Source organism: Rana temporaria, chromosome 1 (genome assembly GCF_905171775.1).
Source record: "Rana temporaria chromosome 1, aRanTem1.1, whole genome shotgun sequence".
In the NCBI taxonomy this organism is placed as follows: domain Eukaryota; kingdom Metazoa; phylum Chordata; class Amphibia; order Anura; family Ranidae; genus Rana; species Rana temporaria.
In genome coordinates this window covers 483,667,682-483,683,182 of record NC_053489.1, presented here as the reverse complement: position 1 = coordinate 483,683,182, position 15,501 = coordinate 483,667,682, and the positions used below count along the sequence as shown (strand labels likewise).

The window sequence follows — 15,501 nt, the reverse complement described above, 5'->3', positions numbered from 1 at the left end:
AAAAGTATCAATGTGTGTGTTTTTTTTAAAGATACTATTAACATTTTGATTACTGTAAAGTAAACTCTCCCACTTTGATGCTTCTTTTCATCTAGTCCATAATATTAAGTTATTATCAAACTATTGTAATTCAGCCCCAATCACATATTACTTACTTTTTTTAAAAACTTAAACAAATCGTGTCTCCAGGGGTAAGGCAGCGACATCTTAGGTATTGTTTTCTGAGTCTGCAGTAGAGTGTATTTCCACCCTTTCATGTAGCCCTTGCTGTACTCTTGCAAATGCGCAATCATGTCTTAGCCAAGCCTCGTTCTTAATCCAACATTCCTATGTGCTCTGCCTCTCATAGCTGACTTGTTTTACTCCACAGTATATTTACTTGTGCAATCTTGTAATGTTTGCCTGTGTCAGTGTTATAAAGTCCGCTGTATGCTGCGGCTAATCCCCACTACAGTATGCAGTCCGATGCCCAGGTTTGCACCCCATGTGATGTCACACGGTCACATGGGGTGTAGGAGGAAGCTTTGAATGATTCTGCATTCTCGCAGGGTTTGAGTGCTGTGCCACAGGGAGTTGAAATCACTAAGGCCTCGTACACACGACCAAGTTTCTCGGCAAAAAACAGCAAGAAATTTGCTGGGAGATATTTTTTTGCCGAGGAAACCGGTCGTGTGTACATTTCCGTCGAGGAAACTGTCGAGAAACTCGACGAGCCAAAAAGAGAGCATGTTCTCTATTTCCTTGATGGGAATGGAGAAAATTGGCTTGTCGAGTTTCTCGACGGCTTCACAAGGAACTAGACGAGCAAAACGATGTGTTTCGCCCGTCGAGTTTCTCGGTCGTGTGTACGAGGCCTGACACAGCATCCTGTCAAGGGTCAGATGAATCATGGGAGAAATACGCATAACGGTGACTTCATTATAAAGAACGGGACGGATCACAACAACGAGCAAATATGGAGATATCTACAAGCAGTGGTTATTAGGGTTTTTTATGCTGATTTTAATGTGATAAAGTTGTGGGGGAGAGTTTACTACCACTTTAAATATATTTGAATATATTGATGCTATTTTTATTAATAATATTAAGTATTTCAATGAATTAAATACTGTATTAGCGAAAGCAACAAAAATGTTGTGTATTAACTTAGAACACAGGAAGCCTTGCAGTCTTGCAACAACTGGTTTTGTTTTCTTGAAATACTAAACATAACAAGGCCTAAATAAGTTTTGTGCAAAAATGAATAAACATTTTGGATTATTTAATGAAGCAATTTTTAAAACAGTGATGCTCTGAACAGACGACCAATGACATAAAGACTATGGAAGTCAGATCAGTGAAAATGATATCTGATTGAAAGGTTTGAGTTTACTGTATTTTGCACACTGCTATTTATGACTACAGATTGTGCACTTAGTAAAAAAACATTTTTTTAACATTCTCCAGCAGATGATTAGCCTTGTCTTTCCATAGTAAGTTGAATGACCTTTCTTTATATCTTCAGTTGGTCCAATCTGTTTGCAGGTTCCATGCACTTGTTTTCATTTACAGGGATTCATTTTTACTTATTATTTTTTTCTATTTTTAAAGCAACCACCTCCCAATAATCCCAAAAAAGAACATGGAACATATGGGAAATTGCCATATAACAAGTGAAGGTACGTGTGCTGTATTTTTAGAAATGCAGGTTTTCTTACACTTTAGAAATTAAAAAATTTAACTATTTATGCCAGCACAGAAACCTGCATTACAGTTGTCTCTGTCATCATTCAGCAACAAATTCTGAGTCCAGGGAAATTTTAAATTACCCTGTCCATTCCGTTTTACTTCTGCTAATGCCTCCAAACTATTTTTGCATATGGGTCATAGTAAACTCCACACATTCATACACATCTCATTTTTGGGGAATTAAAACTTGAAATAATTCCTCCAGTAAGACATAGTGGTTGATTTACTAAAACTGGAGTGTGCAAAATTTGGTGCAGCTGCACAAGGTAGCCAATCAGCTTTAAACTTCAGCTTGTTCAATAGAACTTTGACAAAAAAGGCTGGAAGCCAATTAGCTTCTATGCAGATCTGCACCAGAATTTACACTTTCCAGTTTTAGTAAATCCACCCAGTGTTACATAGTGTCTGTCCCTCCTACAATTTCAACGTTTTTATGATTCTGTTATTTTGCAGATGCTTTCCCTAATATCTGCTGGTGATATTCGGTATTGCAGCTCAGGCATAAAAATACTGGCCAAATAGTAAGATTGCATAGTAGATATTTTCTATGCTTGTTACCAGGGGGTGAGCTCACAGTTTGGTGCAAATAGTCATACGTTTTAGAGGGGGTTTTTTTGTGTTCTTTTTCCTACAACTACTATATTTGACAGCATTTCATTTGGGTACAGCATTGCATGACCACGCAATTGTCAGTTAAAGCCATGCAGTGCCAAATTGTAAAAAGTACTCTGGTCAAGAAGGGGGTATAATCTTCCAGGGCTGAAGTGGGTAAACAGGAGATCATCTCTTTAAACATGATGCCCCCCCCCACGCGCACACTCGCCATCTGTAAACACCCAATTATCTCTGCTGTTTGCATGTAGGTAGCAGTGAGCAGCAGGGATAAGAGTGTGATCAAGAACACAGAGAGCCTGGGTGAGACTGTATAAACAAGTGTATGAAAATGTAATTTTAAAATCAGTTACATCCAATGATATTACAAATGTATTTTGAAAGTACTTAAAAAAATATTTGCTTTTAAAGTTTTATTTTGGAGTGACCAGCAAGGAATGCAGCAGGTGGGAGGGTGCAGAGCTACAATAGTAGGGGGGAGGGACAGATCAGAGAACACAGAGAGCCCATTGGAAGACACATAGGGGCGGGAGAGCAGTGGGCTCAGAAAAGACTAAATTCAGACAGAGACAAGGGAGGAAGGAAAGTGACAGGTGGGCAGCAGTGCAGAATTCCAGTGGGCACTCACAGGGGCCAAGGAGATGAGAGAAGTCTGGAGGGATTGAAATTTAGCACACTGGGGTGGGGAAGAGCAGTGGGAACACAAATGACCATCAATTTATACATAGGTGTTCGCAGCCTATTGCATTAGAGTTCACACCCCAAAGCTCAAACACAGAGCAACAGAGGCAGTGTCTAGGAGTGTGCACATGAAAGAGCTGTGCTGCTATGCTTCGCAGCCATGGCAGAAATTACAGAGTGCAAAGCACATATTAACAAGTCCTTAATTATTTTTAATATTGTTTGTATAATTTATTTTTACTTTTTTAACTGCCCTTTTGGGGTCTGAAATATTGGGGTTCTAAACAAACTCCTGATGTTATACATTTAAGACTGAGAAAGGGACTGAAGACAGAATGAGGGAGTGCAGCCGGAGAGAGGAAGAGGAGGATAGGCTGTCAGTGCTGCAGGTGGAAAAACATGAGGATCAGTATCTGCAATAAGGCACCACAGCTGGTCCTCCTGCTCAGGAGGTGAACACAAGGAAACGGGTCTGGTACAGGAAGGCAGGCTGTACTGCCTTATTATCGGCTTTTGTGAACAGTGTAATTAGGGTGTGCTCAGCCCCCCCATTTGAACACAAGGACAGGGGTTCCGGTACAGGAAAGAAGGCTATACTGCCTTATTATTGCCTCTAGTTAACAGTGTAATCAGGCGCATCCAGCACACCAGCTTTGTACGCCTCTGAGCTTATAACAAAAGAGGCATGCAGAAAGAAAAAAGCTGACAACCCTAACGCTGCACTATACCTGGCCATGTAAGTGGCTCAGGTAACATCAGTGGTTGGTAAGGATGCAGCGGGTGCAGACACATTGACAGGAAGAAGCTGTCATGCCTATCCACACGAACACCCATAACATTCAGAGGAACGTCCAAACAGTGAAACATTCTGAACTTCAGACTGAACACTCAGCTCATTATTTCTTTGGTAAATGTTCCCCATAGAAGTGCCTGCCCCCATGCCATGTGTTTGACAATCCCTTGATCATTAGCCTAGATTTCTAAGATCGGGGTCCAGCTAACTTCACCAAGGTTGGGTTTCAGTACTCTGGGCTGGTGTCATGTGAAAGGGGGCCAGAGGACACCACTGTGGGGGAGGGGGTGATGTGAAGGGGACGGAGAACACTGATTTGAAGGTAAAACTTTAATATGAAGTGGGGGACTGTGATGTAAAGGGGGGATAATGATATGAAGGGGGGACTGAAGAAACCGATGTAAAAACGAGATTGTGATATAAGAGATGGGGCTGTGGTGTGAAGGATTGCTCAAATATGTAATTCGGTCCTCAGCTGGAGGAAAAGTTTACTGACTGAACCTCCATGAATTTGAATTCAGTACCCCTAAAATAAGTGATGTCCATATTTGTATAGCTCATATTAAAAATGACCAGACAGGGCTTTACTAAAGTGCTGTGAGAAGTGTGTTCACGTTATTACAAACACATTACAAATATTTTTTTTTTCTATTTTTGGTAATCCCTTCTAAACATTTACACCGCTGCATGTCAATCTGATTTATAAGCCACATACCATATCAAGTTTTTTTTATTCTAGTACTGGGTAACAGTCTTTTTTTCTTTATAGGCTTTGGTCAGAAAGACAGACTTAGTGAAGAAGCTGATATACAAAAGTGGACCAACCATTACTTACTTACAGCATTGACATGGCCTACCTTCTTCAGCCTAATTGCACTATGCTTGTGTTTGGCAGAAAACAGAGACAACAGTAGGAGATCTGGACCATGGGTTGCAGAGCTTGTTTTGTCTTCTCAGCACTTTGTATGACCTTAATTTATTATTGCAGAATAGGTTTAAAAGCCCAATAAATGTACTATTTAAATATGAATATGTATTGGAGTCGAGAATACATTAAAGAGTGCAAAAATAACTTGAAAGCTTCATAAATTGTATAAATTTGCATGTGTGTACATATTAAATTCATATAAAGCAGAACTCCAGTTTACAAATTATTACCCCTGGCCCAAGCACCCCATTTCCCCCACCACCCCATATGTTAACTTTGTATATCTTAAATTTCTCTATAGTTACTTGTTTAGCCAACATAAAGTTGCAGTGTTGTGATTGATCTGTTCCCATTGCTCCTTGTGGTCTGACAGTTATAAGGGAGCAGCAACACTCAACATCGGGACTGCATGTCCCAGAAGTCTATGTGGTTTAGATGCCTTTAGTGTCGTTTTGGATACCAGAAAATCCAGCTGGTTGTAGCAGTTGCATCATTACACCACCCTTGTAGTACTGAGAACAACATGACATCCAGTCACAGGAAGCTAGATATTGTGCAGCCAGATGTTGTTCATATAAAGCCATAAATGAATTGAAAAAACAAAAAACAAAGTTGCTTTACATACAGAACAATGAGCTATAATGCATTGTTTAAAAAGTCAGGACTCCTTCTGATAATAAAGATAAGTAAAATTTATATATATATATATATATATATATATATATATATATATATATATATATATATATATATATATATATATATATATATATATATATATATATATATATATATATATATATATAAAAAACCGTAGACCGGAGTTCTGCCTAAATGATCTTGTGTATAACATTATCATTGGGTTTGTTGCTGATCATAAGATTAAGTGGAAATTTTAATTGAAGAACATCATTTGGCAGACTATGTGAATATCTATGTGTGTGAGTAAGATTATTTAAATAGTTTTTAATGTTTTAAGGATAAATGTGAATATTATTATTATTAATTTTGTGCTAATCAAAAATAGTTGATGCTTTATTGTTTGTGTGTGACTATACAGTATATTAAACAGATATCAACAGAATTCTTGTTGAACAATTGCTGTGAATCAAATATTACAAGATAAGCCACTTAGTGCATATGTGTTGTTCTAAACCATGTAACCTAACACAGAAAGGTTTTGCCCGGGGGCCGTGTCAATATATTTTTAACTAGAGTTTTATCTAGACTGTCAATGACATAGAAGAAGTAAAGGGCAAGAATTGTACCATGATATTGAATAGAAAGCACATATATGAGGATCAAATATGGCTATTCCATGTACACAGCTATTTCAATATATACAGTAAATATAAGCAATCCTTAAAAACAAAATTGCAAATGTATTATTTATTTTAAGATGAACACATTTTGATTGATTAACTAAAACAAGATTAGATTTCTTATTTCACAACATTCCATCTAATATTTAAAAAAAAATCTCTCATTTATGATTTACAATATCCATTTATCAGTTGAAACTAAGGAAAGCACATTCAACTATTAGTTATATCTGCCTAAAATGAAGGAGATAATTGCGTAAAACTAACAGAATAGCATAAAACCAACATTAAATTAGAAAACAAATGAACTACTTGAAATCCTCTGGGTCTACCTACAAAGCAAAAAAGAAGAAGAATTCCCATTGAACCGGTGTAGTGTATAGGCTCTCAGGACAGTCTTGTAAATAGAATTAGTGCTAATGCATTGTTAAAAAGTCGGGACCCTGTCTGATAATAAAGATAAGTAAAAAAAAAATACAAAATGGACTTCTGCTTAAATTACTTTTGTAAAAAGTTATCATTTGGTTGGTTGCTGAGCTTGAGATTAGGTGGCAAGTTAAATGATGAAACTTGCACATTCATCATTTGGCAGACTATGTGAATATGTATGTGTGTGAGTAAGGCTAGTTTAATTGTTTTTTAGTGTTTTAAAGATAAATGTCCCCAGGACAGTCTGGGGATTATAATATCCTGATAACTGACAAGATAACCCAAACAACAATAAAGAAAGAAGTTCTAATTATGAGTCACTTCCATATGGAGGACATTAATTGGAGTTTTCAACGAGTGCTCACAAGCAGGAGCGGAGATTATTTGCAGGCATTGAAAGGCTTTGTCTAAAACAGTTAATAAAAAAAGCTAAACCAGAGGGGATTACATTTTAGAACTGGCACTGACCAATGGGGATTTATTTGAGCATCCAATGCTAAAGTGGGAGAAAATGTGTGTTCTAGTGATCACTGATTTCTTTGGTTTGATATTAGAAGAAAAATTAAGAAAGCATGCATAAAAGCAAAAGTTATAGATTTTAAAAGGACATGGAAGTCAGTAATCAGTGGGCACTGGTGATTTGTAAATTAAGGGTGTTACATAGGTAAATTGAATAGTAAAGGTAAATTGTGCATATAGAAGAAACAAGAAAATGGAAAGTATAGGCAAGAGATGTAGAACAACAGACAAATGGATGTCATCATAATGTCAGTGCTGCTAAGAAACAGAAAGAGGAGGTTAAAGCTAAATCTATGAAGGAGACAAACCCTTTTTAGGTAAATCAGTGGCAAACGGAAAAGATGCTATGGGATCACATAAATTAAAACTTGGCATTTTAATGTTTTTGAAGTGGACAGTACAGTGGACATAGCCAACTTTAATTTCAGCAAAGCATTTGGTATGGTTTTACATAATGAGCGCATAAAAAGTTGCAAAAAGTAGGATTTATCTCTTGGGTGGTTCAGGGGATATAAAGCTGACTAAATTTAGTAAAATATAGATATCAGAGTGTGGCTGAAAATAGGGTTCATTCAGAACAGAGACCAATCATAAGTTGTTTACTTAAATGCTCTGTACTAGGACCTGTTCTATGTAATCTGTTTGTAACTGATATAACTAAAGGTTTGTTGGGTAGGTCTTTTTGCTAATGACACAAAGGTGTGCAATAGGGTTAATGTTCCTGGAGGTAAATGTAGCATGGGACATAATTAAGCATTACTGAAAGACTGGTGAAAGCACTGCACTTCAATCTTTCTAAATGATAGATAGAGTAGAACATTGGGGGTAAAGTTTTGGCCATAACTTCAAAGAAAACATATTTGGGGTGCTTATTTCAAAGAATTGCAAGATGAGCAAGCAGTGTGTCCTATCCGTGAAAAAAACAAAACAAATAGAAACCTGTAAATCTAAACTGGACCACTTGATCGGCCACTTTGTGAAATTTTTGTCACTGATGTTCTATGTTTCTATGACATGACTGTAAATTTTGTAAGAAAAAATGCCAGAGCAAATGCTGAAATGTATTTACAAGACCTAGATGAAAGGCCCATTTCAAACAGCGTTCCTAGCCCAGATGTCCTGTCATACAGTTTAAAAAATAGTTCCAATTTACCCTTGTCACTCATAATTAGTTTAACTCTTTTTCAAAGATAACTCAAAGTCCTCTGTACATGTCTGTCTCAGTAATACTTAAACTAAGGAAAGGTTATAACTTTTTACTTTAGTTTGTACTAATCCCAATTTTTAGGCTTTTGTGATTTTTATTATTTTGTTCAGAAAAACCTTAGAATCTAAGAACTCAATATTTTTTTTTTACATTTATTAGGCTTAAACACACACACATTATACTGTATATAGGGAATATTTTCCAAATCGCTAATACATTACAAAATTTTCCAAATCACTAATATATTACTAGTTAGGAAATACCCTTGAACTTTCTAAACTCTCAAAGCAATGTTCAGTTTCCCATTTTTTCACAGTAAATAATGCAATGATTTCTTCTTGCAGACAGGTTCATCGCCAGGTTATAAAGAACTCACCAATTTATTCAAAATGCTGCCAATAATTTTTGCGACCTTACACCAGGCATAATCCATTAGTAGTAATAGAGAGAAGCTGAAAACAATTATCCCTCTATTTTTTTTATAACAGTCTGCTTTTTTCTCGCTCTTTATTCCCATTTCACTTTAGCATCATTACTTATCATTTACAAAATGTATAAACTGGAGAAGAGTTTAGCTAAATAGATCAAACTGAAAGTGCAGAAAAATTAAAAACATTTATTTCACAGATTTGTGTAGAAAAGTCTTATGCAGCCTAGTTTTCTGTGTCCTATATAAAAATAGACATTATAAAATAATTATTTATCTCTAACTAGTGTTGGTTATACTCCAGAACTAATAACTGATTGCAATAGGTAGTGTGAATATTTACTGGGAATGTTTGTCAACTTACTATTTCACCTCTCTGGCAAACTAAGTTTTGAATCAGTTAAATGCTCCTAGGTATCTATGAGCATCTCTTCACACATCTCTTCATTGTGTCTTCACAAATTTTGCTAAATTAAGCTGTAGATTCATGGACATGGGAAGCACATTGGATATGTTCACACAGATATGGCTACACAATGGGGGAGCTTTACTAATACTGGAGCACTCAGAAACTGGTGCAGTTGTGCATGGTAGCTGCACCAGATATTGCTCATTTTTTCAGTTTTAGCAAATCCCTTCAATTAAATATATTTTAGGTTGCAAAAAGTGTCATAGAAGTGTATAATATAATACAAATTAATATATATATATATATATATATATATATATATATATATATATATATATATATATATATATAATTGATTATGTTTGGTCTTTTTCTGCATTTTTGAATTGTTTAAATTTTCTGTAACACAATAAACAATATTTATAGGTTTATGTTGTTAAACATTACAAGAACTGTTGATGTAACTATTGTCTTGATGTTGTTTATTGACCAGAATTTTTCCTTTCTGGCAAAAAAAATCTTAAAAAAGCTCTAAAAATTGCAATCATGAATTAAAAAAACATGCATATTTAAAAATAAAAGCTGAATATAAATATTCTGATTACTTTATATCAACATCTTTCCAACGTATACATGCGATGCTTATATGTTGTAAAGCTACAGTATATTTATTTATTTATTACTATTTGTTTGTAAAGCGCACATATACCACCAGTCGGTGGTGCCAAAGCGCTTTATGACAGATTGCCCGGGTGTTCTGGCGAGGGTAGCATAAATAAACGCAACTGCTGCAGGGCAGAGGAGGAGATAGAAAAAAAGAGAAGAAGAGAGGAGGGAGAGGGAAAGAAAGATTTAGAAGTCAGCGAGGGGATGAACAGAGGAAGATAGACCTAGGATTGGAATGCTTGGAAAAATAGCCAGGTCTTGAGCTTTTTCCTAAACGTATAAAGGCTTGGAGAGATGCGAATGGTAAGCGGGGTTTGGTTCCAGAGTGTAGCCCCCGCAGAACCAAATCGTTTACCTCCTATGGAAATTAGCCTATCAGTATTGCCAGTGATTGGGGCTTTGTCGGCTGAACGGAGACAGCGTCTAGGTGTATAGTGTGGGGTCAGGTCTGACAGGAACTGTGGACCCAGCTGGTGATAACCCCTGTAAATCAGGCAGAGGATTTTAAAATCAGCACGTTTTATAACCAGGAGCCAGTGGAGTTCTTTGAGCACAGGGCTGATGTGATCTTGCTTTTGAAGATTGTAAATGAGCCTGGCTGCTTGATTCTGCACCAACTGCAGTTTATTGAACCATTTGATGGGAATGCCTAGTAGGACTCCGTTTGAAAAGTCTAGACGGGAGATAATTAGTGCCTGGACTAAGTCTTTCCTTTGATCCTGGGTCAGGAGGTGTTTGGTCTTGCGGATGAGTCGTAAAGAATGGGTAGCTCTCGAAACCGATTGTCTGACCTGGGGAATCATACTTAATTTTTCGTCCAGGATAGCCCCCAGGACCGACACCTTATCTTTTGGTTTTGGTGTCAAGCCTAACTCGGTGGGCCAGTTTTGAAGGAAGTCAGTCTTGCCTTTTCCAACCACCATGACCTCTGTTTTGTTACCATTAAGGCACAATTTGTTGATGGCCATCCAGTGGTAAATATCACGCAGACAATTGGCCAATCTTAAGGGCATGTCAGGGTAAGTTAGATCATCAACTATCAACTGGACGTCGTCCACATACAGATGGAACCAGAGTCCATATTTGGCAATAATGTTGGGTAAAGGCCTAAGATAAACGTTAAAGAGAATGGGGGATAGGGCGGATCTCTGTGGGACCCCATTCTCCACTATGGTAATCGGGGATAGGAAAGGGCCCATCTTAACTTGGTGGGTGCGGGCTGTTAAAAAATCACGAAACCAAGCGAGGGCAGTCTCTCCCAGCCCAAAAGTGGACTTGAGTCTGGTTAGCAAGATGGAGTGATCCACGGTGTCAAAGGCTGCGGACAGGTCAAGCAGCACCAGGGCTGCCGACCCGCCCACATCCACCACATTGAGGAGCTTCTCTCGGGTGGACAGAAAAATGTGTGAAAGAAAAATAAGTTTATACATTTCATTATTCATTTTATTTTTTGACACGTAAACATTAGCTGTTAGGAAAGACATAAACAAATTATAGAGCATCAGTAATATGTTCTATTCTCTACCATACCCAACATTCATTGAAAATTTATGCTATCATGTATATGCCTGTCTATATATACCCATGTCCAAAATGGCCTGCAAATATTATGTGAGATAGACATATCATTACAAAGATGGAAAATACAGTAGTTTCGATGTGTGTAAAGCCAAAGCATTTTGAATTTTTGGTTAGAATGATAAGATATTAGAACCCCTGTCAGATTGTAATTGTCATCTGTGTCTCCCATAGCTAAATGCACTCTCTCTATTTGTCCTGGTGACTACTACAACATTGGAAATAAAAGTACAAAAAAATGTAAAAATCTGAGTTTTCACTAAATCAGGAACATAAGGAAAATCTTCCAATGAGAAATCCAAGTGATAATTTCTTACTTGCTACTGACCTACCATAACTTGTGCTGCACTGTTTTGCTTCTGGAGGTGGCCATCTTGGAAGAACTAGGGCCTTACACAGTAGAGATATTACAGAATCTCACATCTCCTGGCACTACCAGTCATAGACAGCAGTGCTTCAGATCTTACATGGCTGACATACAGGTATGAAGCTAAAGTACCTAAGCACTCTAACATACCAGAAGAAGCACTGCAATTTTTAGGATGAATTGCATTCTAAATGTTCCCTTAATTTTAGTGAATTTTCTTTTTTAGTTCTGGTCCACTTTAGGAAAAATTATTTGGCTTCACATATGCTTAAACTATGCAGATGGGTTTTAGTATGTCCAGAAGGTCCGTTATAGAAGCTATTTTGGAAAAAGGATAGCTAGTTTTTGTGTATCACAGCTAAAATGGCATATGCCAATGGAAGACCTTTTGATGAAAGCCACTTTTGATATACTTTTGCACACAGATGTTTTCCTTATGATACTATTGATGGATGAACAAAAACAGAAAAGAAGAGGCTGGCATTTTCTTTTTCTCTTTCACACATAAGCATTTTTATGTTTTACTTTTCTTTTGTAGTATTTTCCTGAAAAGTAACACATAAAAAAATATAATTATGCAGCACCGTAAATTTTATGCCTTGCTTTACCTATATATTATACATTCGCATCAGTCCCTTGATTCAAGGATCTTACAATTTAGGATCCTTAAATCACATTCATACATATAGTAGAGCCAATTTAGACAATAACTAATTAACCTACTAGCATGTCTTAGGAGTGTGGGAGGAAACGGACACAGGGAGAACATGCAAACTTCAGGCAGGTCATACTGTGGTTGAGATTTTAACCGACAACCCTAGTGCTGTTAGGGAGAAGTGCTAACCACTTAGCCACTGTGCTGCCCCTATCCTTCCTTTGTAATAAATGTTACCATGCTTTGTGTCAGGACAAATAGAACAACATTTGTACTATGGTAAAACTACTACTGGTTGCAACTGGAATATTTTTTTTTTCAATTGCCAAAAAATACATAGAAATGTAAATAATTTTGGGGAGATGTCACCCCAAGAACACATTGTCTATCTCCAGAAAACATTCATATTACAGATAACACAGTTATTGGTAAATGAATAGGCTGCTGAATTGTAAATATTGACCTAATACACAAGGGGTAGACAACTGATGGTACTGGAGTGAATAATAATAATGTTAAAATATAATAACGGGATGTGTTAACGTAAAAGGTCCTATGGTCATTGAAAACAGTTAAAATATGTGCTGAAACAACTGTATGTCCCTAATATATTTGCAACAACTACCGTCCCCATTTATAACAAATTATACGTTTAAAGAAGACTAAATGATCATTGATATACTGTGTCAGCACAGTTTATATTATTCAATCTGGCTACCGAATAGCCTGTAATAATTAGATAATGACAGTGAAAAAACTCAATCCTAACTCTGGAAGAATGACCTTTATACATCCCACAAGCTGGTGGGATATACAGTATGGCCAAGATGCTCCTAGTTGAGAGGGATAATAACCAATGTTTATCCCTCCCGTTTGACACCAATGATAGGCCATCCTAATTTCCCCCCCAGCCTAACTGATGAGCCCTTCCATCACTTAATTGCAACATGCAAAATTCACAACGAGTTATAAACCCTTGCAACAACTTTAGCATGTGACCGATACTCCCCTTCCCTTCTGGAGTGCAGCGCAATTACGACACTTTCTCTCAAGCATGGGGGAACCAGTTTTTCCACTTTCCTCATTAACAAACTTTAAAAAATTGGCCCACATGATGCTGGCCACTGGCTCCACTTCTCAGAATCCAGCTTACATCTCCAGATGGGAATCGGACCTGGGGGTTGGGTAAAATGGTAATTTTGCGCTGTGAACCTACTAAAATTACTATAATAAAGAGAACACACAGTGGGGCTGATTTACTATGCTCTGTGCGCTGCGCTGGTTCATGCCTTAATTAGTGCGCCGGGTGAAGCCTTAATTAGGCGCATGAACCAGCGTAGCAGCCGGCGCATTGAAAGTAATATGTAAAGCCACGCCGTTCTCCCTATAGAAGTCTATGGGAGAAATCAAAAGTGTTCATATTAAAGGCTAATCTGCAAGTTTTGTCCTAAAAAGTGTTTGGGGACCTCAGTCCTGCCCCAGGGGACATGTATCAATGATTTTTTTTTTTTTTTTAAACGGCCGTTTTTTCGGGAGCAGTGAAATTAATAATTCTTAAAGTGAAACAATAAAAGTGAAATATTCCTTTAAATTTCGTACCTAGGGGGGGTGTAATGTCAGCATGTGAAATAGCGCATTTTTCCCGCACTTAGAACTGCCCCTGCACAAAGTGACATTCAGAAGGAAAAAAAGCCATTTAAAATTCACACGCGGCTATAATGAATTGTCGGCTCTGACAATTCTGACAGGATTAATTCATAAAACAAAAAAAAAAATGTGTAGGGGTTCCCCCAAATTAAATTACCAGGCCCTTCAGGTCTGATATGGATATTAAGGGGAACCCCGCCGTAAAAAAATAAAAAAAAAAGACGTGCGGTTCCCGGCAAATATCCATACCAGGCCCTTCAGGTCTGGTGTGGATTTTAAGGGGAACTCCACCCCAAATTTAAAAAAAAAATGGCGTGGAGTCCCCCTAAAAATCCACACCAGACCCTTATCCGAGCACGTTGACCTGGCCGGCCGCAGAAAAGAGGGGGGGACAGAGTGCGCCCCCCCCCCTCTCCTGAACCGCACCAGGCCACATGCCCTCAACATGGGGAGGATGTCCCCATGTTGATGGGGACAAGGGCCTCATCCCCACAACCCTTGCCCGGTGGTTGTGGGGGTATGCGGGTGGGGGGCTTATCAGAATCTGGAAGACCCCTTTAACAAAGGGGACCCCCAGATCCTGGCCCCCCCCTATGTGAAATGGTAATGGGGTACATTGTACCTCTACCATTTCACCCCAAAAAAATGTCAAAAGTGTTAAAAATGACAGTAGCCGGTTTTTGACAAATCTTTTAATAAAATCTTATTTTCTTCTTCCATTCGGGTTTCTTCCGCTGCTTCTTTCTTGGGTCTCCTCGTCCACATCTTGCCCGACGTCTTCTTCTATCTTCTCCGTCCGTCCTTCAGCCTTCTCGTCTGCCCGGTGTCTTCTCCTGTCTTCTCCGTCCTTCAGCCTCCTCGTCTGCCCGGTGTCTTCTCCTATCTTCTTCTCCTTCCGTCGGCCTCCTCGTCCGCATCTTGTGTCTTCTCCGGTCTTCTTCTCGGTCCGCCAGCCTTCTCCTCCACATCTTTTTCTTCCCCGGACGGCGCGCTTGAATTTGAATTGGCCGCCGTGTTCCGCTCCTGGGACCCGCCCCCCTCTGACGCCACAAGTAAACTCCTTAGAAGGTCATGTGCGTCAGAGGGGGGCGGGGGTCACAGAGCGTCACACGGCGGGGGAATTCAATTTCAAGCGCGCCACCCGGAGAAGAAGATGCCGCCGCTTCCAATTGAAGTTCCCGCCGTGTCACACTCATGTGACCCCGCCCCCCTCTGACGCACATATGCCACACGCGGACTTTCATATGAGTTCACCTGTGGCGTCAGAGGGGGGCGGGTCCCAGGAGCGGGAACACGCCAAATCAAATTCAAGCGCTGCGTCCGGGGAAGAAAAAGAGGTGGACAAGAAGGCTGGCGGACGGACGGAGAAGAAGACAGGAGAAGACAACGGGCAAGATGCGGGACCAGAAGGCTGAAGGACGGACGGAGAAGATAGAAGAACACGTCGGGCAAGATGTGGACGAGAAGACCCAAGAAAGAAGTAGCGGAAGAAACCCAAAGGAAAGAAGAAAAGAAGATTTTATTAAAAGATTT

General features: G+C 38.7%; 1 protein-coding gene across 1 annotated transcript in view; it reads left to right on the top strand.

Annotated features, from left to right (window-relative positions):
• The window catches only part of BANK1 (B cell scaffold protein with ankyrin repeats 1), a 421,880-nt gene extending 416,446 nt beyond the window's left edge, over positions 1-5,434 (top strand). The window contains exons 19-20 of the mRNA XM_040329952.1: positions 1,591-1,658; positions 4,584-5,434. Coding sequence (XP_040185886.1) covers positions 1,591-1,656 — 66 coding nt within the window. The 3' untranslated portion in view covers positions 1,657-1,658; positions 4,584-5,434. The remainder of the gene's footprint in view (positions 1-1,590; positions 1,659-4,583) is intronic.
• Positions 5,435-15,501: the final 10,067 nt, after the last annotated feature.